Raw genomic sequence first — 17,146 nt, 5'->3', positions numbered from 1 at the left:
AGCCAGCATCAGAAGACCTGGGTCAAAGTCTTGGTCCCGCCTCTCACTCACGCTTGACCTTAGGAAGCCACGTGCCTCTCTGAGACTCGGTTTCTTGTTTGGTTTCTTAATTGTGTTATGTAGATGTCTGGTAAAATGATCGCTAGGCCTTTTCAGCTCTTTCTTTTTTGCTTTTTTCTCTGATTCCAAAAGAACCTTTTGACTTGGCACGAACTCTAACAACTCCATTTACCGTCCTTACAATGGGCATAATCGCCCTTGCAGCCTTCCTCAGAGGAGCCTAATATGAGGTGTGTGAGTTTCAGGGTGTCCAGGGGCAACAGAGATACACATCAGGCCTACACAAGGTTACTGGGTAGTTTTCTAATGAAAAAACCCAAACTGCACACATTTTAGGGACCAGTTTTTCCCTTGAGACACTCGTGAGTCAGAGAGAAAAACTGTGAAGGCAAGAAGGTGGAGGGGAGGCCAGGCCCAACACTGCAGGAGAGGACACGTGGTCTGGCGTCTCCATGGCCGTCTTCTCTCCTTCTTGACTTCTGCTTGTCTCCTTCCTGCTGGTTCCTGGCTCCAGAACTCCTCTCCCAGTATCTCAGCGCTCCCAGCCCTCCCCTGAACTCGGACACAGCCCCAGAAACTCCCTTCTGCAGGGGCATGAGCCTGTCTCTTCTCCCGCAGTGGCTGAACAGGTGCCCTGCCTTTCACTGGGCCTGCCTGGGATGAGCCCCAACATGCTGGCCTCTGGGAGCGGCGACTCCTCGGCATGCACAGGCCGGGGGCACAGGTACAAGCCTCCCGCTTGTCATCAGAGGCTGGCTCGATTCAACAGCTTCAGCCCAAAGGCGGTGACAGCCCACAAATCTGCCCTCAGACTGGGGCCAGAGTTGGCTCAAGAGAAGGCAGGCGAGATTGAAAAGTCAGCTGCAGAAAACGACGGGGTTGAGGGGAAGGTGTGAGGTAGGCGAGACATGAAATGTACCCTCGGCCAGAGCTGCGGAGCAAGGCCGGGGGATGGCCCTCCCATCATACAGGACTGGAAGACCCAACGGAAGTGGTCATCCGGACCACCCGAGCCCTCATCCTGGCTCTGCCGCTAACTAGCAGAAGGGTTTTGACAACATCAGATCTCTCTCAGCAGTGTTTTCTCATCTGTGCAGACTAGAGATGATCTCTGAGTGGCTCATCTGAGCCCCAAACTCGACAGCTCCCTGTTCTCCGTCCCTGAGAGTTTCATCTCTTTACTGAGATGCACTCACGGAACGCTTCCGATCCCCCGGGCTGTGGCTGTCTGTGCCGACAGTCGTGACAGAGGTCTGTGGTTGGGGACCTTGAAGAGAGTCGTCTCTGGTTCTGGGGGAGGGTGGAGCTGAGCACCCAGGTGCTGTCCCTACCAAATGCAGCTATACTGTTTTCTAGGGGCCCTCAGTTCTGTCCTCTGAAGCAGGATAGTGTGACAGGGGTTTCTAGGGTTACTGTTGGGAATGAGCGAACCCAAGAGGATGGAGTTCCTCAGGGTCTCTATATGGGCCTCTCCTCTGATGACCACGCCAGAAACCAACCTCCTTCTGACAAAGCTGAAGGTAAAAAGCTGAAATGGATTTAACTACTTCCCCCTTTTCCTTCTGGGCAGCCTTGCTGATTGGCACACCCTAAACTGTGAGTCAGAGGCAGAAAAGAGAATTAAATTTTTTTTTTTTAGAAAGAGAAAGACACATATACACACAGAGAAAAGGAATGGAAAAAAGAGTGGGAGGGAGGATTAAAAAAAAAAAAAAAAAACCCAAACCCAAAGCTCATATAAGAATGGGAGAGGGGGTAGTAACTGCTTTATTGCCACTCCCCAGGAAGAAAGGGGAGGGTTTGAGCTTCTAGCTAGACCTTAAGACTTTCACTTCCCTCTTTCTTGCCCTCCCCAATCAACCCAACCATGCCCCCCACAGAAAAACCCACCAAAACCCAAACCCCCGAAAAACCCCACAAAAATATCTTTAGGAGGAGGTCTGATTGAAGGTGCTTCCTAGCAGCTCTGGAGCCCAAGGCCTGAGAGGAGGGGCAGGAAGAGGGGAGGGAGGAGCTGCTGAGCCATCTCTTACTTGAGCTGTGGGTGAGGCTGGGGCTTCTGTGGTGGAGCAGCCGGGGGTGGCTGGACCTCTGCCAGGGAGCTGCCGCTGGAGGGTGCATCTCCGTGGGTGGTGGGGCCGCCCGAGGAGGAAGAAGAGGAGGAGGAGGAAGAAGAGGAAGGTGGCAGCGACGGTCCAGGGGGGAGCCGGCGTGGACGTAGCACCTTGCCTGGGGGTGGCATTCCTTGGGGTTGCCCAGGGCCCCCTAGGTTCAGTACAAGAAAAACTTCATAATTTACCCATATCAGAGGGTTTCCTTATTAGAATCTATGTCCCAAAGGGTGTGGCTATTTAATTACCAAAGGATAAGCTCTATGACAAGAAGCCATCCGAGGCTCTGAAGGGCTCCAGAGCAGGCCCCCAGTTACCCTCAGATGTCGCCGCTACACGCTCCTCCTCACACTCACAGCGGCTCAGTCACAACAGAAGTCGGAGCACAGGGAAGAAGCCACGGGATGAGCGGCCCCCATCAGAGGTGAGATCTCTTACGGAAGGCCCCCAGACCACAGGGACCACCCCTCTCCCCCAGAGCTTCCTCAGGTACAGGCCAACCTGGCCCACGGTGTACTAGGAGGTCTCAAGTTCCACATTGTTATTTTGGAGTCGGCCTTAGTCTGTCCTGCTCCATGCCTGCATGTCTGATTGCCATACCCCCAGCAGGGCTTCCTTTCAGCATTAAGTCATGCCCATGACTAGGACCTTTTGTGTCCAGTTGCCTCTTAGTACCATCCTCAGGGGCTCCAGTCCCTCCCAGGTGTATGTGGTGAAATTCTCCAGAAATCCAAGTCCCATTCTCTCCCTGGAGATGTTGTGAGCACCATTTGGCAAAGAAGAGGCCCCCCCCAAAAGGACCAGGATCCCCTTCTCCCAACATGAGACAGAAAACCATGTGGTGACCTGGAGATCTCATTTCTCAGTCTCAATCCCAGAGTCCACGTTCACGTGCCCACTGGAAGGAGCTGGCTTATAGAAACTCAACGACAGCTAAGAGTTGTACTGTAACTTAGTTTTCTAGAAACACCAGGACACCTGTACCCTCTGGAGAGGCAGAACTGTATGTCTATACCATAGTACATCCATGATTGTAAGCCAGTTTCCCCTCTACACGGCATGGACTTCACTTTATCATCAATGACCAATTAATACCAGGGTGAGTTACACATAAATAAGTAAATAAGTAAATGAATGAAATTTTGCATGTTGAAGAAGTTCTAAGTTCAAATCAGAAAACTAGTGAAGATGGTAGATTAGCAGAGCATTTCATATTAACCAGTTTCTGCCTCTTCCAAAGTTTGACATCATTTGTATCAGCATTTTCTTGTAAAGTACTGCAGGTTGATAGCTCAGCCTCTTGTACCAGAAACCTGAGTGCTTTCCCAACTGCACAGAGATGCTTGAATAGCCAGAAACTTTACAACTTAACACTGAAGACAGATATAACTTTTCCTTTATTGCACATTAAGCTGTACAGGAGTCACAAAAGAGAGGTACTTCAATCACACTTCCAGCATTGGCTGAGGGTCTCCCCGCTGGATTGGTACAAAAAAAGGCGACAACATCAGAAAAGAAATGGGTACAAAACACCTGAACGGCAATCCTATACTGTGACACGGATGCCCCAGGCCACAGAGTTGTCCTCAGCATGCTGCCTGAGGGCACAGGACAGTCAGGGTGTGCTGTCTGCTTGTGTTCGGCCCTGGGAGGGAGCCCTGGTCCCTTTCTCCCTCACCTGATAGACCGTGGCTGACACCACCACCCTGGAGCCTGACTAAATTCAAACGGCAACTTCGTATTTGTGGCTCACAAATGTCACATGAAAAGCACCTGAATGTTCACACTGATCACATGCAAAGAAGCAACACCACTGTCAGCTCACCACTTGGACAAAAATAAATTAAAAAAATAAAATGTATTCCTCCATTCTGGGAAATGTTTCTTTATTCCTTTCTATCATTTCATCAGATTGGGAGGTATTTAAGGACCTGATTCTTATGCAACCCACCTGGAAGTGCTTAACTGCATATATATGTATATATTTACAACAGATCGACTACCATCGGCATCTACATCGTCTAAGGGAGGAATCGCGGACAAGAACATTCACACTCAGTGCATTTACCTGTAGCTCAGAATTTGCCAGCAATCAAGACAGAAACCAGGGCACGTGCCCCTTGACACAGAAATCATGTTACACACCACCACCACCAGTTATTCCTCAAACCTGGCAATCCAGAAAGGTGACATGTCAGTACAGAAGTGAGAGGGAATGCAAAAGTAGAGCTAGAAGCACTTCTTCTAAAAGGCAAACTGCTGGCGTGAACTCCCACAGCCCATGGTGCTAGAGGACGCCACTTGATGCCCGATCCTGGTCTGGCCAGGACATGGCAAGATGAGGCACTGACCCGAGGCCTGGTCTAGTAACTGCCTCATCCCTGCCCAGGAGCTGCATGTCGGAGGAAGGAGGACAAACGGGTGAGGGCTCTTTAAGAGCCACCGCTGTGGAACCACGGCCCCAAACACACAAGCTAAAACCTGAGACAGTCCCTCTCAGGAAAGATAAAGCTCTTCATTCTCTGGACTCTGGAGGGCTCTTGGAACAGCTGACAGCGAAAGCAGGTGCCCACCTCAGAGCTCTGGAGGCAGTGTACCCACTCGAGGGAAACGGGACAGTTTCGATTCGCTCCCATGTCGTGATGCCTCAGGAGAGGCCAAGAGAAGAATGGTTGAATCCTTCCCAGACTTCTCAGTAGCTCCCTGCCTTCTACGTCCCAAATTGCTAAAGAATTATCTCTGTACACAGTAAGCTTTGGGGAAAACGAAGCAGCCTCAGTTCCACAGAAGCGCACAGATGGCCAATTCAGAAATGGCAAAGTAGAAACAACTTACAGGGACTAAGATGAACACAGGGAAAATACTCACAAGTTCACTTTGATATTGCACATCAGCGGCCCCATTTTTTTTTTTTTTTGTCTAATCTCATAGCTAATTAGTTAATAATAAAACGAAGGGTATACTGGGATGTCAAATACAGAACACGCTCCTGGAAATAGCTTATTCTTTATATTTCACGTCATCACTGAAAACACAAGAGCTCTACAGGCACGGCCAGCTTATTCACATAAACTCAAATGCACCAAACTTTAGCAAATGGAGAAAAAGATGGATGCCTTCAGATTCAACGGATGAAGCTACGGAAATAAGACCTCGAAAATCTCTTAAACTTCTATCTATTTACCCTAGTCATGCAGAAAGGAAGCAAAAAGCACAGTTCATTGAAGATCCCAAGCACACTCACGGAGGTAAGCAGGGGGTGGGGGGCAGTTTATCTGAGTCTGGGGGGAGAAGGAGGGGAGTTGGGTTTTATTTTTGTGGTCTTTGTTTCTCCCCTGTCCACCCCCCCACCCAGTCCTATTTCACCCCACATTATGTAATTAAAATATACTATCAAACCACCCAGAAACTAGTCACACTGAACTTGGGAGAGGCACAATTCTTTCGTACACTGTTGACAAACAGCCCTGGAATCACAAGGTATACAGAGAAACATAAGTGAGCATTACAAGCACGAACAGGAACAGGTAAACAACCAGACAGAGGCACTGACACTGCATAGGAAAAACACAGTCCAGTCAGCCTTGAAAAAACGCAGAAATGGCACCAATGGGAGGGTCTGTTGCTCCCCTCCCCACTTTCCTTTCTTTCCTTGTTTGTTTTTGGCTTAAAATTTCTGCTTTGAAAACTTAACTACCAATCGCTTTAAGAAGCTTGGACTTGTTTTGGCCCTACTGCAATGCCATTACAGTCGAGAATATACTGTAAACAACCTTGGGGGGCTGGCCGCTGAGGTGGGGTCTTGCTCGAGTCCGGATCCTTAAGTGTTCCACTCTGGAAGACAAAAATGCAAAAGAGATACAAACAAAACTCCAAGCAGATTCCAAAGAGAAACCCTGTGGCTCTGTGGCAAGGCTGCAGAGGGATCCGGTGGGATCCAGCGGGATCTGGCCCAGGGGCTTCTGCTGTTCCGGAAACGCCTCAAAGGGACTCTCAGCCTCTGGGTTATTGCCGGGGCCCAAGTGTACGCAGCCTGGGGCTTAGAACCACTCTGACAGGAGTGTCTGACACCTCCTTACCCTCTTTTCACTTCACTCCCTTGTAGACACTCTTTCTAGAAGCTTTGAGACTTCCAACAGCATCTGGTTTCTTCTCTGGGGGCTGCCCAAGGCCCAGCTCCCCTGGCACTCACAGGCCCAGCTTCCTGAGGAAGGATCAACACCAAACTCCCGAGAGTGGCTGGAGTGCCAGCGGGGGCTGCACCAGGTGGCTAGCCTAGACTTGGCTCACTTCTCCTGTGGAGTTAACTCTGGGTGGGATCAGCTCTGGGGCTGACTCAGGGGTCAGAGCCACTCTTTGGGCTGGGCTGGAACTCCCACAGGGAGGGACTTGAAGGAGGGGGCAGTCTTTTGTGTCCCAGGACCCTCCTTAACCAGAGGGAAGGAGTAAGATGTTAATGTTTGTAAAAGTGCTCAAGGCCAAGCTGTTTTTCCCTCTCTAACAGCATAATTGCATTTTACCCAACAACATGGCTCTCCTCCCAGGCTTCCTCTCCTCCCAGCTGTGATTCTGATTATGCCCCAACGGGATCAAAGATGCATGTGACTTCAGTTTGTCTAACATTTGTACCAAAGGCAGTGAGCATTTGGAGCTTGAATTTGGCAAGGGGGAAACGCTCCATGAAGCCTGGGGGCTGCCGAGTATGCAGATGGTGATGTCAAAGAGGGAGATTCGGGGGCTCCCCTGGTGGCGCAGTGGTTGAGAGTCTGCCTGCCGATGCAGGGGACACGGGTTTGTGCCCCAGTCCGGGAGGATCCCACATGCCATGGAGCGGCTGGGCCCGTGAGCCACGGCCGCTGAGCCTGCGCGTCCGGAGCCTGTGCTCCGCGACGGGAGAGGCCACAACACTGAGAGGCCTGCGTACCGCAAAAAAAAAAAAAAAAAAAAAAAGGAGGGAGATTCAGAGGCAAGGCTGTGAGAGGCTCAGCGTGTCTTCAGCACACCCCACTTCCTCTTTCACTGCTCCTCTCCCTTGTGACAGGCCCCCCAGCCCTACTCCCACATTAAAACTGTTCCCCATTCCCATGGGCCTCCGATCTGGCCTTCAGGCCCGTTTTCAGCTCCACTACTGGGAGAGCAGAAGCGCTACCCCTCCAGTATTATGGTCTGTTAATGACAGCACTGCTGTCACAGTTCTACCAACAGGATTTCAGATAGGAGGCAGGGGGCCTATGAAATGTCCTGGTGCCACTGCATCAGAGGGTGCCCATTCTATCTACAATCCCGACCTCTCACAGATCACAGCAAGAACACCCACACTTCCTTTCCTTTCTTCCAAGGACTTTCATGGGATCCACGAGGTGGGTCTGAACCCCGGCAATGAAACACCCACACCCAATAAGCCAGCTAGGGCCCACACCATCCAGTCAGCAATCAAAACCCATCAGTTTTTCCTTCTTGGCATCTAAGATTCACCATCTCCTCTTGACCAACTCTGGTCAGGCCTGTATCATTTCCTGTTTAGACTACTAGAATAGTCTCTCAAATCTTTAGTCTCTTCTCCAATCGATGTTCTGGATACCTATTATCCTCTTAAACCCCTTCTCTAATTGTATCAGTTTACTGCTCTAAATAATTTATAGCTGACACTACATAGTGCTGGGTAACATAATGGACAATTTTATGCAGTATTTCCCTTAAACCTCACAACAGCTCTATGAGGTATCAACATCCCTAATTTTTAGATAAGCAAACTGAGGGCCAACTAAGGCAGGTAATTTGCCCAGGGTCATACTGAGGCAACTGGCATGTGAGCCCAGGCAGTTTGACCTTCTCTTCCCATTGCCCACAGGATGACGACCACATTCTTCAGGCTGACACCAGAAACTTGCTTCAGCATGGCTGGACTGGCCCTTCTAGCCTCTCTCCCTCATGCTCTAAACTTACCTCCCTCATGTTCTAAACTTAGGCCACTCCAATGTTTATGCTAAATACCCTCCAGAAATACCTTTTCTCCTTTTCTACCAATCCAACCCAACATATCCTGGAGGTCTAAGTCAAATTCTACCTCATCCATGAAATCTCTCCTCTGATTGCCCCTTTCAATTCTGATCTCCTCTCTGAAATCCTACAATAGCACTTAATAGACTGTCTTGTTATCCTGAAGACTGGGATGCTGCTGCTAGGGAGGCTGCCAGATCCTTGAGGGCATGGGCTATGAGTCTTCATCTTCTCATGAATTCCTAACAATTACAGTGCCCATTTTTTTCCAAAGAAAAATTGGGATATATGGTCTGATATGGTAACTATTTATTAAAAATACTTAAAATTGGGAGTATTTTGGAAAATTTAAGACTATCGCCATTTTACCAATGTCATCAAGCACAGGACTGAGCACATAAGAGGTCCTTAATAAATGCTTATTAGATAAATGACCATGCAACAACAGTGAAGTCCAAAACGGAGTAGAGTAGAAGTCTTTTATGAGAAAAATGTTGTTAAACCATAGATGTTAAACCACACTGTATTTGATATCAACTCTGATTAGCAGCTCTGAAAATGCTCAGGTTAGCGAATTAAACATGAGGCCTGCTCCATGTGCCTGCATATTAGGTGCAGAAGGGAAAGTCAAAACAAGTCTCGAAGAAGCAGAAATTGTTTCCTTTTCTTACATCAAGCCTGAGTAATCCAGTCATGGTAGGGATACTTCAGTCCCAAGAGTTCTTTCCCATTGTGAGCTCTACTTTCTCTTGGCCTGGCTGCCAACTAGAAGTCTGCAGGATGGTGTTTGGTAATGGGCGCACAGGATACCAGGGCTGCCTTTTTACCCGAGCTGGGTGTCAACCCCACCCAACACACACACACACACACACACACACACACACACACACACACACACTGCTGTTGGGTCTCCAATAGTAAGTCTTTAAGATTGGGCAGCAGAGTAACTGAGGAATTTGGGCTTTGGGGTTAGGAAGACGGTGGGTTAAATCTAAATCTCCCACTTACTAGCTTTGTGTCATCGGGCAAGTCATTTTCCCTCCTGCACCTGCCTTTCTTCAAATGGTTTCTATGATATAAAGTGAGGTTACCTATTTATCTACCTACTTACCTACCTACCTATCTATCTATTGAGACATCTATCGAGAGCTATCTGTAAGTACCTGTTCCTGGCAGGTGCTACAAAAGATACGACAGATGATGGTAATGGTGATGCTGACGGGGCCTTTTCCTCTGAAGCTTTGTTGCTTCTTAGGTCTCACTCTCATAATGGAATACCCCCCATACAGTTTGTGCAGCCACTAGGGGCACTTCCCAGTCCCCTCCCCCAGGGCCTCACTTTGTACCATTGACAGCTGCCAATGATTCACCTCAGACACTGATCAAGAGCAGCTTAAGATGCTCTCCTCCCAGAGAACTGTTATCTTCAGAGACGGTTATGGAAGACCATAGGGCACAAGGGCAGAAGAAGGGCCAGTGGGCAAAAGCTCCAACAGGTAGACTTTCACTTACAGGAAGAACTTCCCACAGTAAAAACAGTGGAAGAGGCTGTCTTGGGAGATGGGTATGTTCGTGCAGAGGCTAGATAATTACCTGACAAAGATACAGTAGGGAATATACCTTTATTGAATATGAAATAGATTAGATGAACACTACAGTTTATCTTCCAACTCTGACAACCTATGAGTCCAGGAGAAAACTTTAAAAATCCCACAGATTAAGCTCTGATGGGGAAACTCACAGCATGAGCTGATAGGGGTAGTCATACCATGAAGCCTGGTCCTGGCTCTCCTCAGCCTCAGAAATATACAAGCAAGACACCCAAGGATGAACTGAGCCCAAAAGTTCCCTTCCAAAAGCTTCAGCGCAAGAGCTCCCAGAAACCTCCTTTGCACTGGAGCCTGGGAATGTGCCTTGGCCACCCCTGTCTGGCGCCTAGGGAGCTTCTCCTGCCCCCGCCCCCTGGAGCCTGTGGACTGAAGACTTCCCAGGGGTTATGGGAGCCAGAAGAGTCCCCCAGGACTGTCCCTTGCCAGGCTGAGACTCTCTGGCCCTGCCTACAAGCCTTCTGTCTGCTGGGGCTGGGGGCCTATTCCCTATGGGGTTTGGCTACCATGGAATCTGTCTCCAGTCACCAAGAGCCGCCTGGGATGCCGCATTCCACAGAAGTCTGGCCACTCTGGCGTCACTGCCAAAGTCTGGCCTGTAGCCAGCCCACAGCAGGAACTCAGGGCCAGATTGAGCTGCAGCATTTCCCTCAGGAAGCTGAGTTGACTCAAACAGGTAAGAATGTGAGGTCCAATGCTTGTGCCCAGCTGCACACAAAAAAGGAGAATAAATGGCCTTAGAGCAGCATAAGGAAAACCCCCAAACAACCCTGGGCTTAGAGAAAGATGACAGGCTCAGAGGGTGTCAGCTTGTAATGCTGCTGCCAAAACTGTGATGCAGCTGGAGGCGCATCGGTGTCCCAGCGAGGGGAGGTCACAGGTGCACTGCTCTTTGGGCTGATAAGCCTCGCAGGGGAGCACTGTAACCATCCATTCTGGGCACCTTGTTTAAGGTGGACACCAGTGGAGTAAAACGGGTACATGCAGCAGACAGGATGGTGAGAAGTGTGAAGTGACATCTTTCCTCATGGGACTTTGGGCAAGTTACTTAATCTCTGAGTCTCAGTTTCCCAAATGAGCCAAGTCTAAGGATTAAATGTGGTAAATGGGGAAGCCTCCAGGACTGAACAGATCAAAGTTAGTCAAATGTAAATCTGATCAAGGTCAAGGGCTGGTGTGGGTAGTAGTGAGCCTCCTGGTATTAGTGTTTAAGCAGGGCCTGGACGAACTGTCAGAGATGCTGTGGATGGGCTCGTGCAGTCGCAGGCAGGCGACTTCTACAGGCTCTTCTGGCTCTGGGCTTCCATGAAGCCCTGCATACACTTTTCGGGTCTTTAGGTGTCTGCGGTAAGAGACGAGCCCTCCTTAGCTGTGGAGTCCTGAGCCCAGCAAGAACGCAGGGAGGTGTCCTGCAGGCACAGGCTTTGAGGGGAGGCTGCTGCTGCTCCCCACCCAAGCCGACTGGGCTCGGGTCCCGCTGTGCTGAGGCCACTGGCCTTAGTGACCAGGGAAGCCAGGGAGAGGGGAGTAGGAGAGAGCTGGTGAAGCACGGGTGCCTCCAGATTGGGAGGTTCAGCACGGGGCTGTACGAGGAGGAGGGCGAGGGTTCCCCACACACAGCACAAGGGCCAGCTCTCTCCATTCTTACCATCTGTATGCTCTGGTGGCGCATCAAAAGGGCCCAGTGCAGGTTACTGCAGAGCATCCTTGGAACTGGGGACCAGAAGATCCAGCTCTCCTGCTTATAAGCTGTGTGACCTTGGACAAATCACTGGCATTCTCTTTGCTGATATGTAAAACAGAGTCAGAAATACTGGCTCAAGCCGTCTCACGTAAAGGTTGTGAGGCTTAAAATAATGGCTGTGCTTTGTAAGTCATAAAGTGCCAGGTAAAGTAATGGTATGAGCATCATTACTATTATTTGAATAATAATAAATATCAATCCAAAGGCATGACGCTTTAATGGTAGGATTTCATGCATCAGTGGAGAAGATATTGTTGGGTGGGCGGGGTAGGGTGTGGACTCTGGGCTAAGCTATGCCATGCCCTCTGACTTGTATCACTGACTTGTCCCAGCGAGGTCCCTGAAGATGCAGAAAAGTCACTTCAAAAGCAGTAAATGTCAGCTCTTGAGCTGACGGGAAAGGAAATCACGGGTCTGGGCGAGAAACCAAGTCCACGGTTGAGGGTTTGTGGGTTTCTGCCAAAGGCACCTTTAATTTGCCATCCTGTGGCTTTCAGCAGACAAGCTGGGAGAGAGGAGCTCCTATCTGAGGTCCCAGCAGGCTGGAAAGCTGAGGAAGGAAAGACATTGACTCAACTCTTGAGAGCTGCTGGCCTGAGTCCAGCTGCCCCACCATGGAGGAAAGCCTGTGCTTGCTCAGCATATCTGAGACAGGAAATTGAGAAAGGGTCTCAGGGTCTGGCCCCAGGAAAGAGGCCAGGCCAAGCACCTCGCCGGACACGCCACAGAGCTATTCTGATCAGCTCCCCAGGCCCCACTCCCCCGGTCCAGGACCCCAGGGGGAATGAGGCAGCGGGAAGGAATGTGGTTGGGAGGCTGTAGGTTCAGCCAGAGCAAAGGGGACAGCGTGTTTTCAGGCACCTTGGGACCTTTCTGGGATCACTCCTGCAGTCCCCAGTGCCCAACTGCCTTCTTCTGAAAGGGTATAAAAGGCACCCAAGGATGAGCTCCTCCTCCTTTTGTGAGGGGAATTGCTGCTCCAAGGGCAGAGCTCATCAGATTGGAGCCCTCCCATAATCAGTGATTTCCTAACGACACAAGAAATGTCCTGTGGCGCGGTCCATGAGACCTATGGGGACCCAGAGGGCCAGGTCACCCGAGGTCAGAATGTCAGCTACAAGTGATTAAAGATGTCCCTTAAAAGTTAAGACAGCCCCAAAATAGTCAGTTTCCCTGAATAGTCTGTTAAGGGACCTGGTCACTAGTGACTTTATCTGAACCTGCCTCAAATCTCACATTTTCAGCTTATCCTCACAGGGGAACAAATTCCCTAAAGCAGTCCAGCTGTGGGAAGCAGGAAGGCCTTTCCTTGAAATTTACTTCTTCTAAACTGAATGAAGCCCTCTTAGTCCCGTGTTTGGGATATGAGTTCTGTTTCCTCCTTAACTGCATGGCCCTTTACACTCCAATGAAACCCCTTCTCAATCTTGGTCTCCTTGTACTCAAGAGACTTCATCTTTATGAGCCCTTTGTAGCTTGAAAGACCTGGCTGGAAAGGTTTTTGAGTATCTCTTTAGACCAGAGAGCCAGTGAAAAAGGACTTGCATAATGCCCCGGCAGAGGCCAGAGGTTATCAGGCCTCAGTCCTTCAATTTGGAACACTCATCACTGCCTTTCCCAGGTCTGTGGCTAGCACACGGCCTGGATCACAGCATCTTAGATCTGGAAGGAGATTTTTAAAAGTTGCCTGTTCCAACAGCCCTAGCCCCCAGCCCAGCCTTTCACAATGTGCCTGACAAGTGGCTTGGACATCAGCAGTGACGTGGCAGCCACATACCGCTTTCCCGAGCAGCCATTTCCTCTCTTAGCATCAGAGACTTTACTCACGTTTTCCAGTAGGTTTGCCTTTGGCACCAGTTCTGACCCATGACAGCTGTTGGAGAGCTGAAGATACTAAGTCATGGGCTCCTTGAGACTACTGCTGCTTCACGACAGCCCCTTTAACTTTTATTCATAGAACAGATCTGCCAAATGCCCCAACCTCTAGGTCTCCCTCCTCTGAGCACCGTCCAGTTAGAGTTCGTCCTTGTTATACTGTGACCCTCAGACTGGAAGCAACATTGGAGGTGTGCTCTGATCAGCTCAAGATCGGGGAGGAGCCTCATCTTCCTCCTGGACACATTATGTGTATTAATGTTTCCAAAGGCTGAATCTTAGAATCACTCCTCATGGGTCTAACCCATAGCCAAATAGAAAGCCCATGGTGTCCGAAATCCCTTCATTAGCAATTCAGCCCTTTGGCTCTGGAAGATTTTACAGGAAAATAAAAAGGGAGCCATGTAATAGGAAATGAAAACAGACTAGCCGCATGAAGAAGAGCCCTAGGACACCACCTCTGCAGGCATGACCTGAAAGCTCTGTCCACCTGCAGTTCTCTCCCTGGTTCCCCCGAGTCTCAGGAGTAGCACCTCTCCAGAGCCCCAGGATGTAAGGTCCAGCTCAGATTCCAGACGACAGACCCCAGGATCGGTGAGTGTGACAGAGAGGGAAGAGCAGGCCTACAGGGAGGAGGTTCTGTAGGTAAATAGCCTAGAGGCTTTGGCCATCACTGGCCACCAGGTGTCACTGCCACCTTGAGAACAGTATCCCTAAGGCACTCCAGAGTAGAGGGTCCTTTGCCATGGCCAACTCTCAGGGCAGCCCTAAAGCCGGCAGGCCAGCCAGGCTGAGACCAAGCTGTCATCAGCCAGAGAAGGCTTTGCCACTCACCCACTCCCTGCTCTCAGAGACTTAGCGCCTTTTACACCCTCAGAACTGGGCACAGCAGGTGGCCTGGGCCCAGCCCCATAACTTTGCTCTCTGTTTCCTATAATTAACCCACTTTGGTCTAGGCAGTTGGCTGACAACAAGATAAGGGAGGCCCTCTGCTCACCTCCCCTGTCCCTAACCTCCTTTAGGCTCTCTTTTGAGTCAAAGAAATGAAAGCTTTAATAGGGGAGCTGTAGGCAAGGAGAGAGAAGGAGAAAGAGAGAAAGGTAGACAAATGGCTAGTCATAAGTCTGTCCTGGTCTTGACCTAGAATACTGGGCAAGAAGTAGCATCTAGGGCTTGTGACGCAGGCCAGAAGCTCTCGCAGCCTGAGCTACAGAAGGAAGAGGCCAGCAAGAAGGGCCTGACCGTGAGGAGTGAAACGTGAGTTAGTGGCAGCACCTGAGGGCTCAGCTTGCCATTCAAAGTCCTGGCGGGGACCTAGGTAACAGGCTTTGGTTTACATCTCTTCCATTTGCACTCTACTAAAATTGTTCATAGAATCCCAACACCAACTCCAACATGCTGCTAGGGCTGTTAAAGATACTTATTCCAACCGGGAACTCATCCAACAAATATGTATTGCAATGGCAGATCAAGGAAGGGGTAGGTGGGAGTGGTTTATCACTGTTGTTTATATAGAATTGCTGTCATGTGGTGATAATAAAAAGGAGACAGATTGGTTTTGTTATTGTTGTTCAACTTTTCTACCCACGATAGACTGTACCTGGGCAGACCATGCCCCCACCCCTCCTTAGTGTACCCAGGGTACATCCAGTGGCTGCCAGGGGCTGGCTACTCTGCCAGACCTGAGGGACACAGCAGTGAACAAGCCCTACCCTTGAGGCGCTGACATTCTAGTGCAAGAGACAAAGAGACACAGATGAGAATGATCATAGCTGATAGCAAGTGATGTGCAGAAAATTTAAAAAGGGAGGGGTGGTAGCCAGTGACTAGGTGGCAACTTTGGATTGGAGCGTTTAGGAAATATGTTATACAATCATGAAAGAGCCAGCCATGCAAAAATACGGGAAGAGCACTTCAGAGAGAAGACACAGCTAATGCAAAGGCCCTTACCAGCATGGCGAGGGCACCGCGAGCTAGGATGGTATGAGGGCACTGCATTTATCACTGTGGCCCTAAGTCTATTAACTAATTTTAAGCACATACTTTGGGGTAGGCCTGTGCTAGTCAGTGAAAACACAGACAAATAAGGCTCGAAAGTATTTGAGAGACATTTGCTAAATTAATTAAATTATGTATGTAGTAAAGAATTTGGCCTTGCCCAAAGACAGATCTGGCCTTTACTCACACCCCCCTCCCCCCTTGGAAAGTAGCCTCTAAACTCTTGGAATTTCCTGAGTGACAGGAGTGTCTCTGTTATTCAAGGTGGGGGGCCCTCAGCCCACCTGATGGTGCATGATAATGAAGTGACTCATGGTGGGCCCCTCAGGCCCCTTGGTATTAGACTGACCTCCAGGGAGGGGAAAGTTGGAGACTGAGTTCAAGGAGGTGATCAATCAAGCAAGGAAGCCTACAAAATGAAACCCCAACAAAAACTCTGAACACTGAAATTCAGGTGAGCTTCCCTGGCTGGCAACACTCCACATGCCTTATCACATACGGATGCCAAAGGATAATGCATCCTAAGGACAAAAGACTCTGCCTTATGCATCCTTCTTTCACTTATATTTGACCTGTATCCTTTCCAATAACACACCTGTGAGTATAACAGCTTTCAGGAAGTTCTGTGAGTCCTTCCAGAGAATTATTGAACCCGAGGGTGGTTTGGGGAAGTATCTGAACTTCCTGCTGCTGTCAGGAGTGAGGGTAGTCTTGTGGAGGACTTAAGGGCCTTTAGGCTTTGCAGCTGGGCTGACTCCAGGTTTCATGTGACCTTAGAATTGAAAGGGATCTAAAGATCATCTAATCCAATTCCATTTTATAGGTGAGGAAACAGGTCTAGAGATGGGAACTGACTTACCCACGGTCATGTAATGTCACAGCAGAGTGACACTAGCTCCTGAGTGTCTTGACTCCCAGCGTGGTGTGCTTTCCACAGTTTTACAGTTTCTGTTGTAACTTCAAATGTAAGGCTCAGCAGAGAAAAACTTACCCTGAAGCCAGACTGGCTTCGTTACAAGGAAGTTTTGCAGGTGTGCCTATATTTAGGGAAGCTCATTCCCTACCAGGTTTCCTGCCTTGACTCTGACATATTTCTCTTTAAAATATTTAAGCTGAAATATGTAATGTTTACAAAGTAAGGGACTTATATGAATTAAGAATCAATGCTTTCATTGGGTGAAAACACTTTTTCGGGTAAATTCTTTCTTTGTTATTGAACTTCTATCATTTTCATATAATCTAAATTTTATTGTTAGAAGAGACCTTAGCGATTTTTTTTTTGGTTCAACCCTTCATTATACATGCAAAGATGCTGGGGCAGAGAAATAGAAAGAAATCTACCAAGCTAACCTGGTGAGTCAGTGGCAAGGACAGGCTGAACTCAGGTCTCCTGACTCAGCATAGCCTTCATTCAAGTCAGGATGATTTCCCTTTAGGAGGCCAAGACAGTGTTGCACACATTTATAAAAGTACTTATGCAACCTTCACAGAATCCCAGAGCAGCCCATTTTTGTTTATCTTGCCTGGGCAGCATCAGGCTCTCTTACTCTGTCATAAATTCTTTAAGCAGCTACCAGATATTCTCTGTATTTCTCAGTGGGTAAGGGGGGAAGGGGGCTCTTGTCACTTTTCCTCTGGAGCAGGAAAGAACATCAATCTGCCAATCCCATCACTGAGACAGTGTGGACTGAAAGGCAAGACTAGGACTCAAACACCTTGATTCCATCAGATTTACAAAATCATAAAAGCTA

At 49.1% G+C, this 17,146-nt stretch overlaps 1 protein-coding gene across 1 annotated transcript in view; it reads right to left on the bottom strand.

Annotated features, from left to right (window-relative positions):
- SYN2 (synapsin II) overlaps positions 1–17,146 on the bottom strand; it is a 159,592-nt gene that overhangs the window by 13,414 nt on the left and 129,032 nt on the right. The window contains exons 11-12 of the mRNA XM_022562772.3: positions 5,945–6,005; positions 2,094–2,325 (exon numbers count right to left, since the gene is read on the bottom strand). Coding sequence (XP_022418480.1) covers positions 2,094–2,325; positions 5,945–6,005 — 293 coding nt within the window. The remainder of the gene's footprint in view (positions 1–2,093; positions 2,326–5,944; positions 6,006–17,146) is intronic.

The sequence above is a fragment of the Delphinapterus leucas genome, chromosome 10 (genome assembly GCF_059928025.1).
Source record: "Delphinapterus leucas isolate spDelLeu-1000000601 "Yukka" chromosome 10, BTC_Dleu_Yukka2, whole genome shotgun sequence".
Taxonomy (NCBI): Eukaryota; Metazoa; Chordata; class Mammalia; order Artiodactyla; family Monodontidae; genus Delphinapterus; species Delphinapterus leucas.
This window is presented reverse-complemented; position numbering and strand designations above follow the sequence as displayed.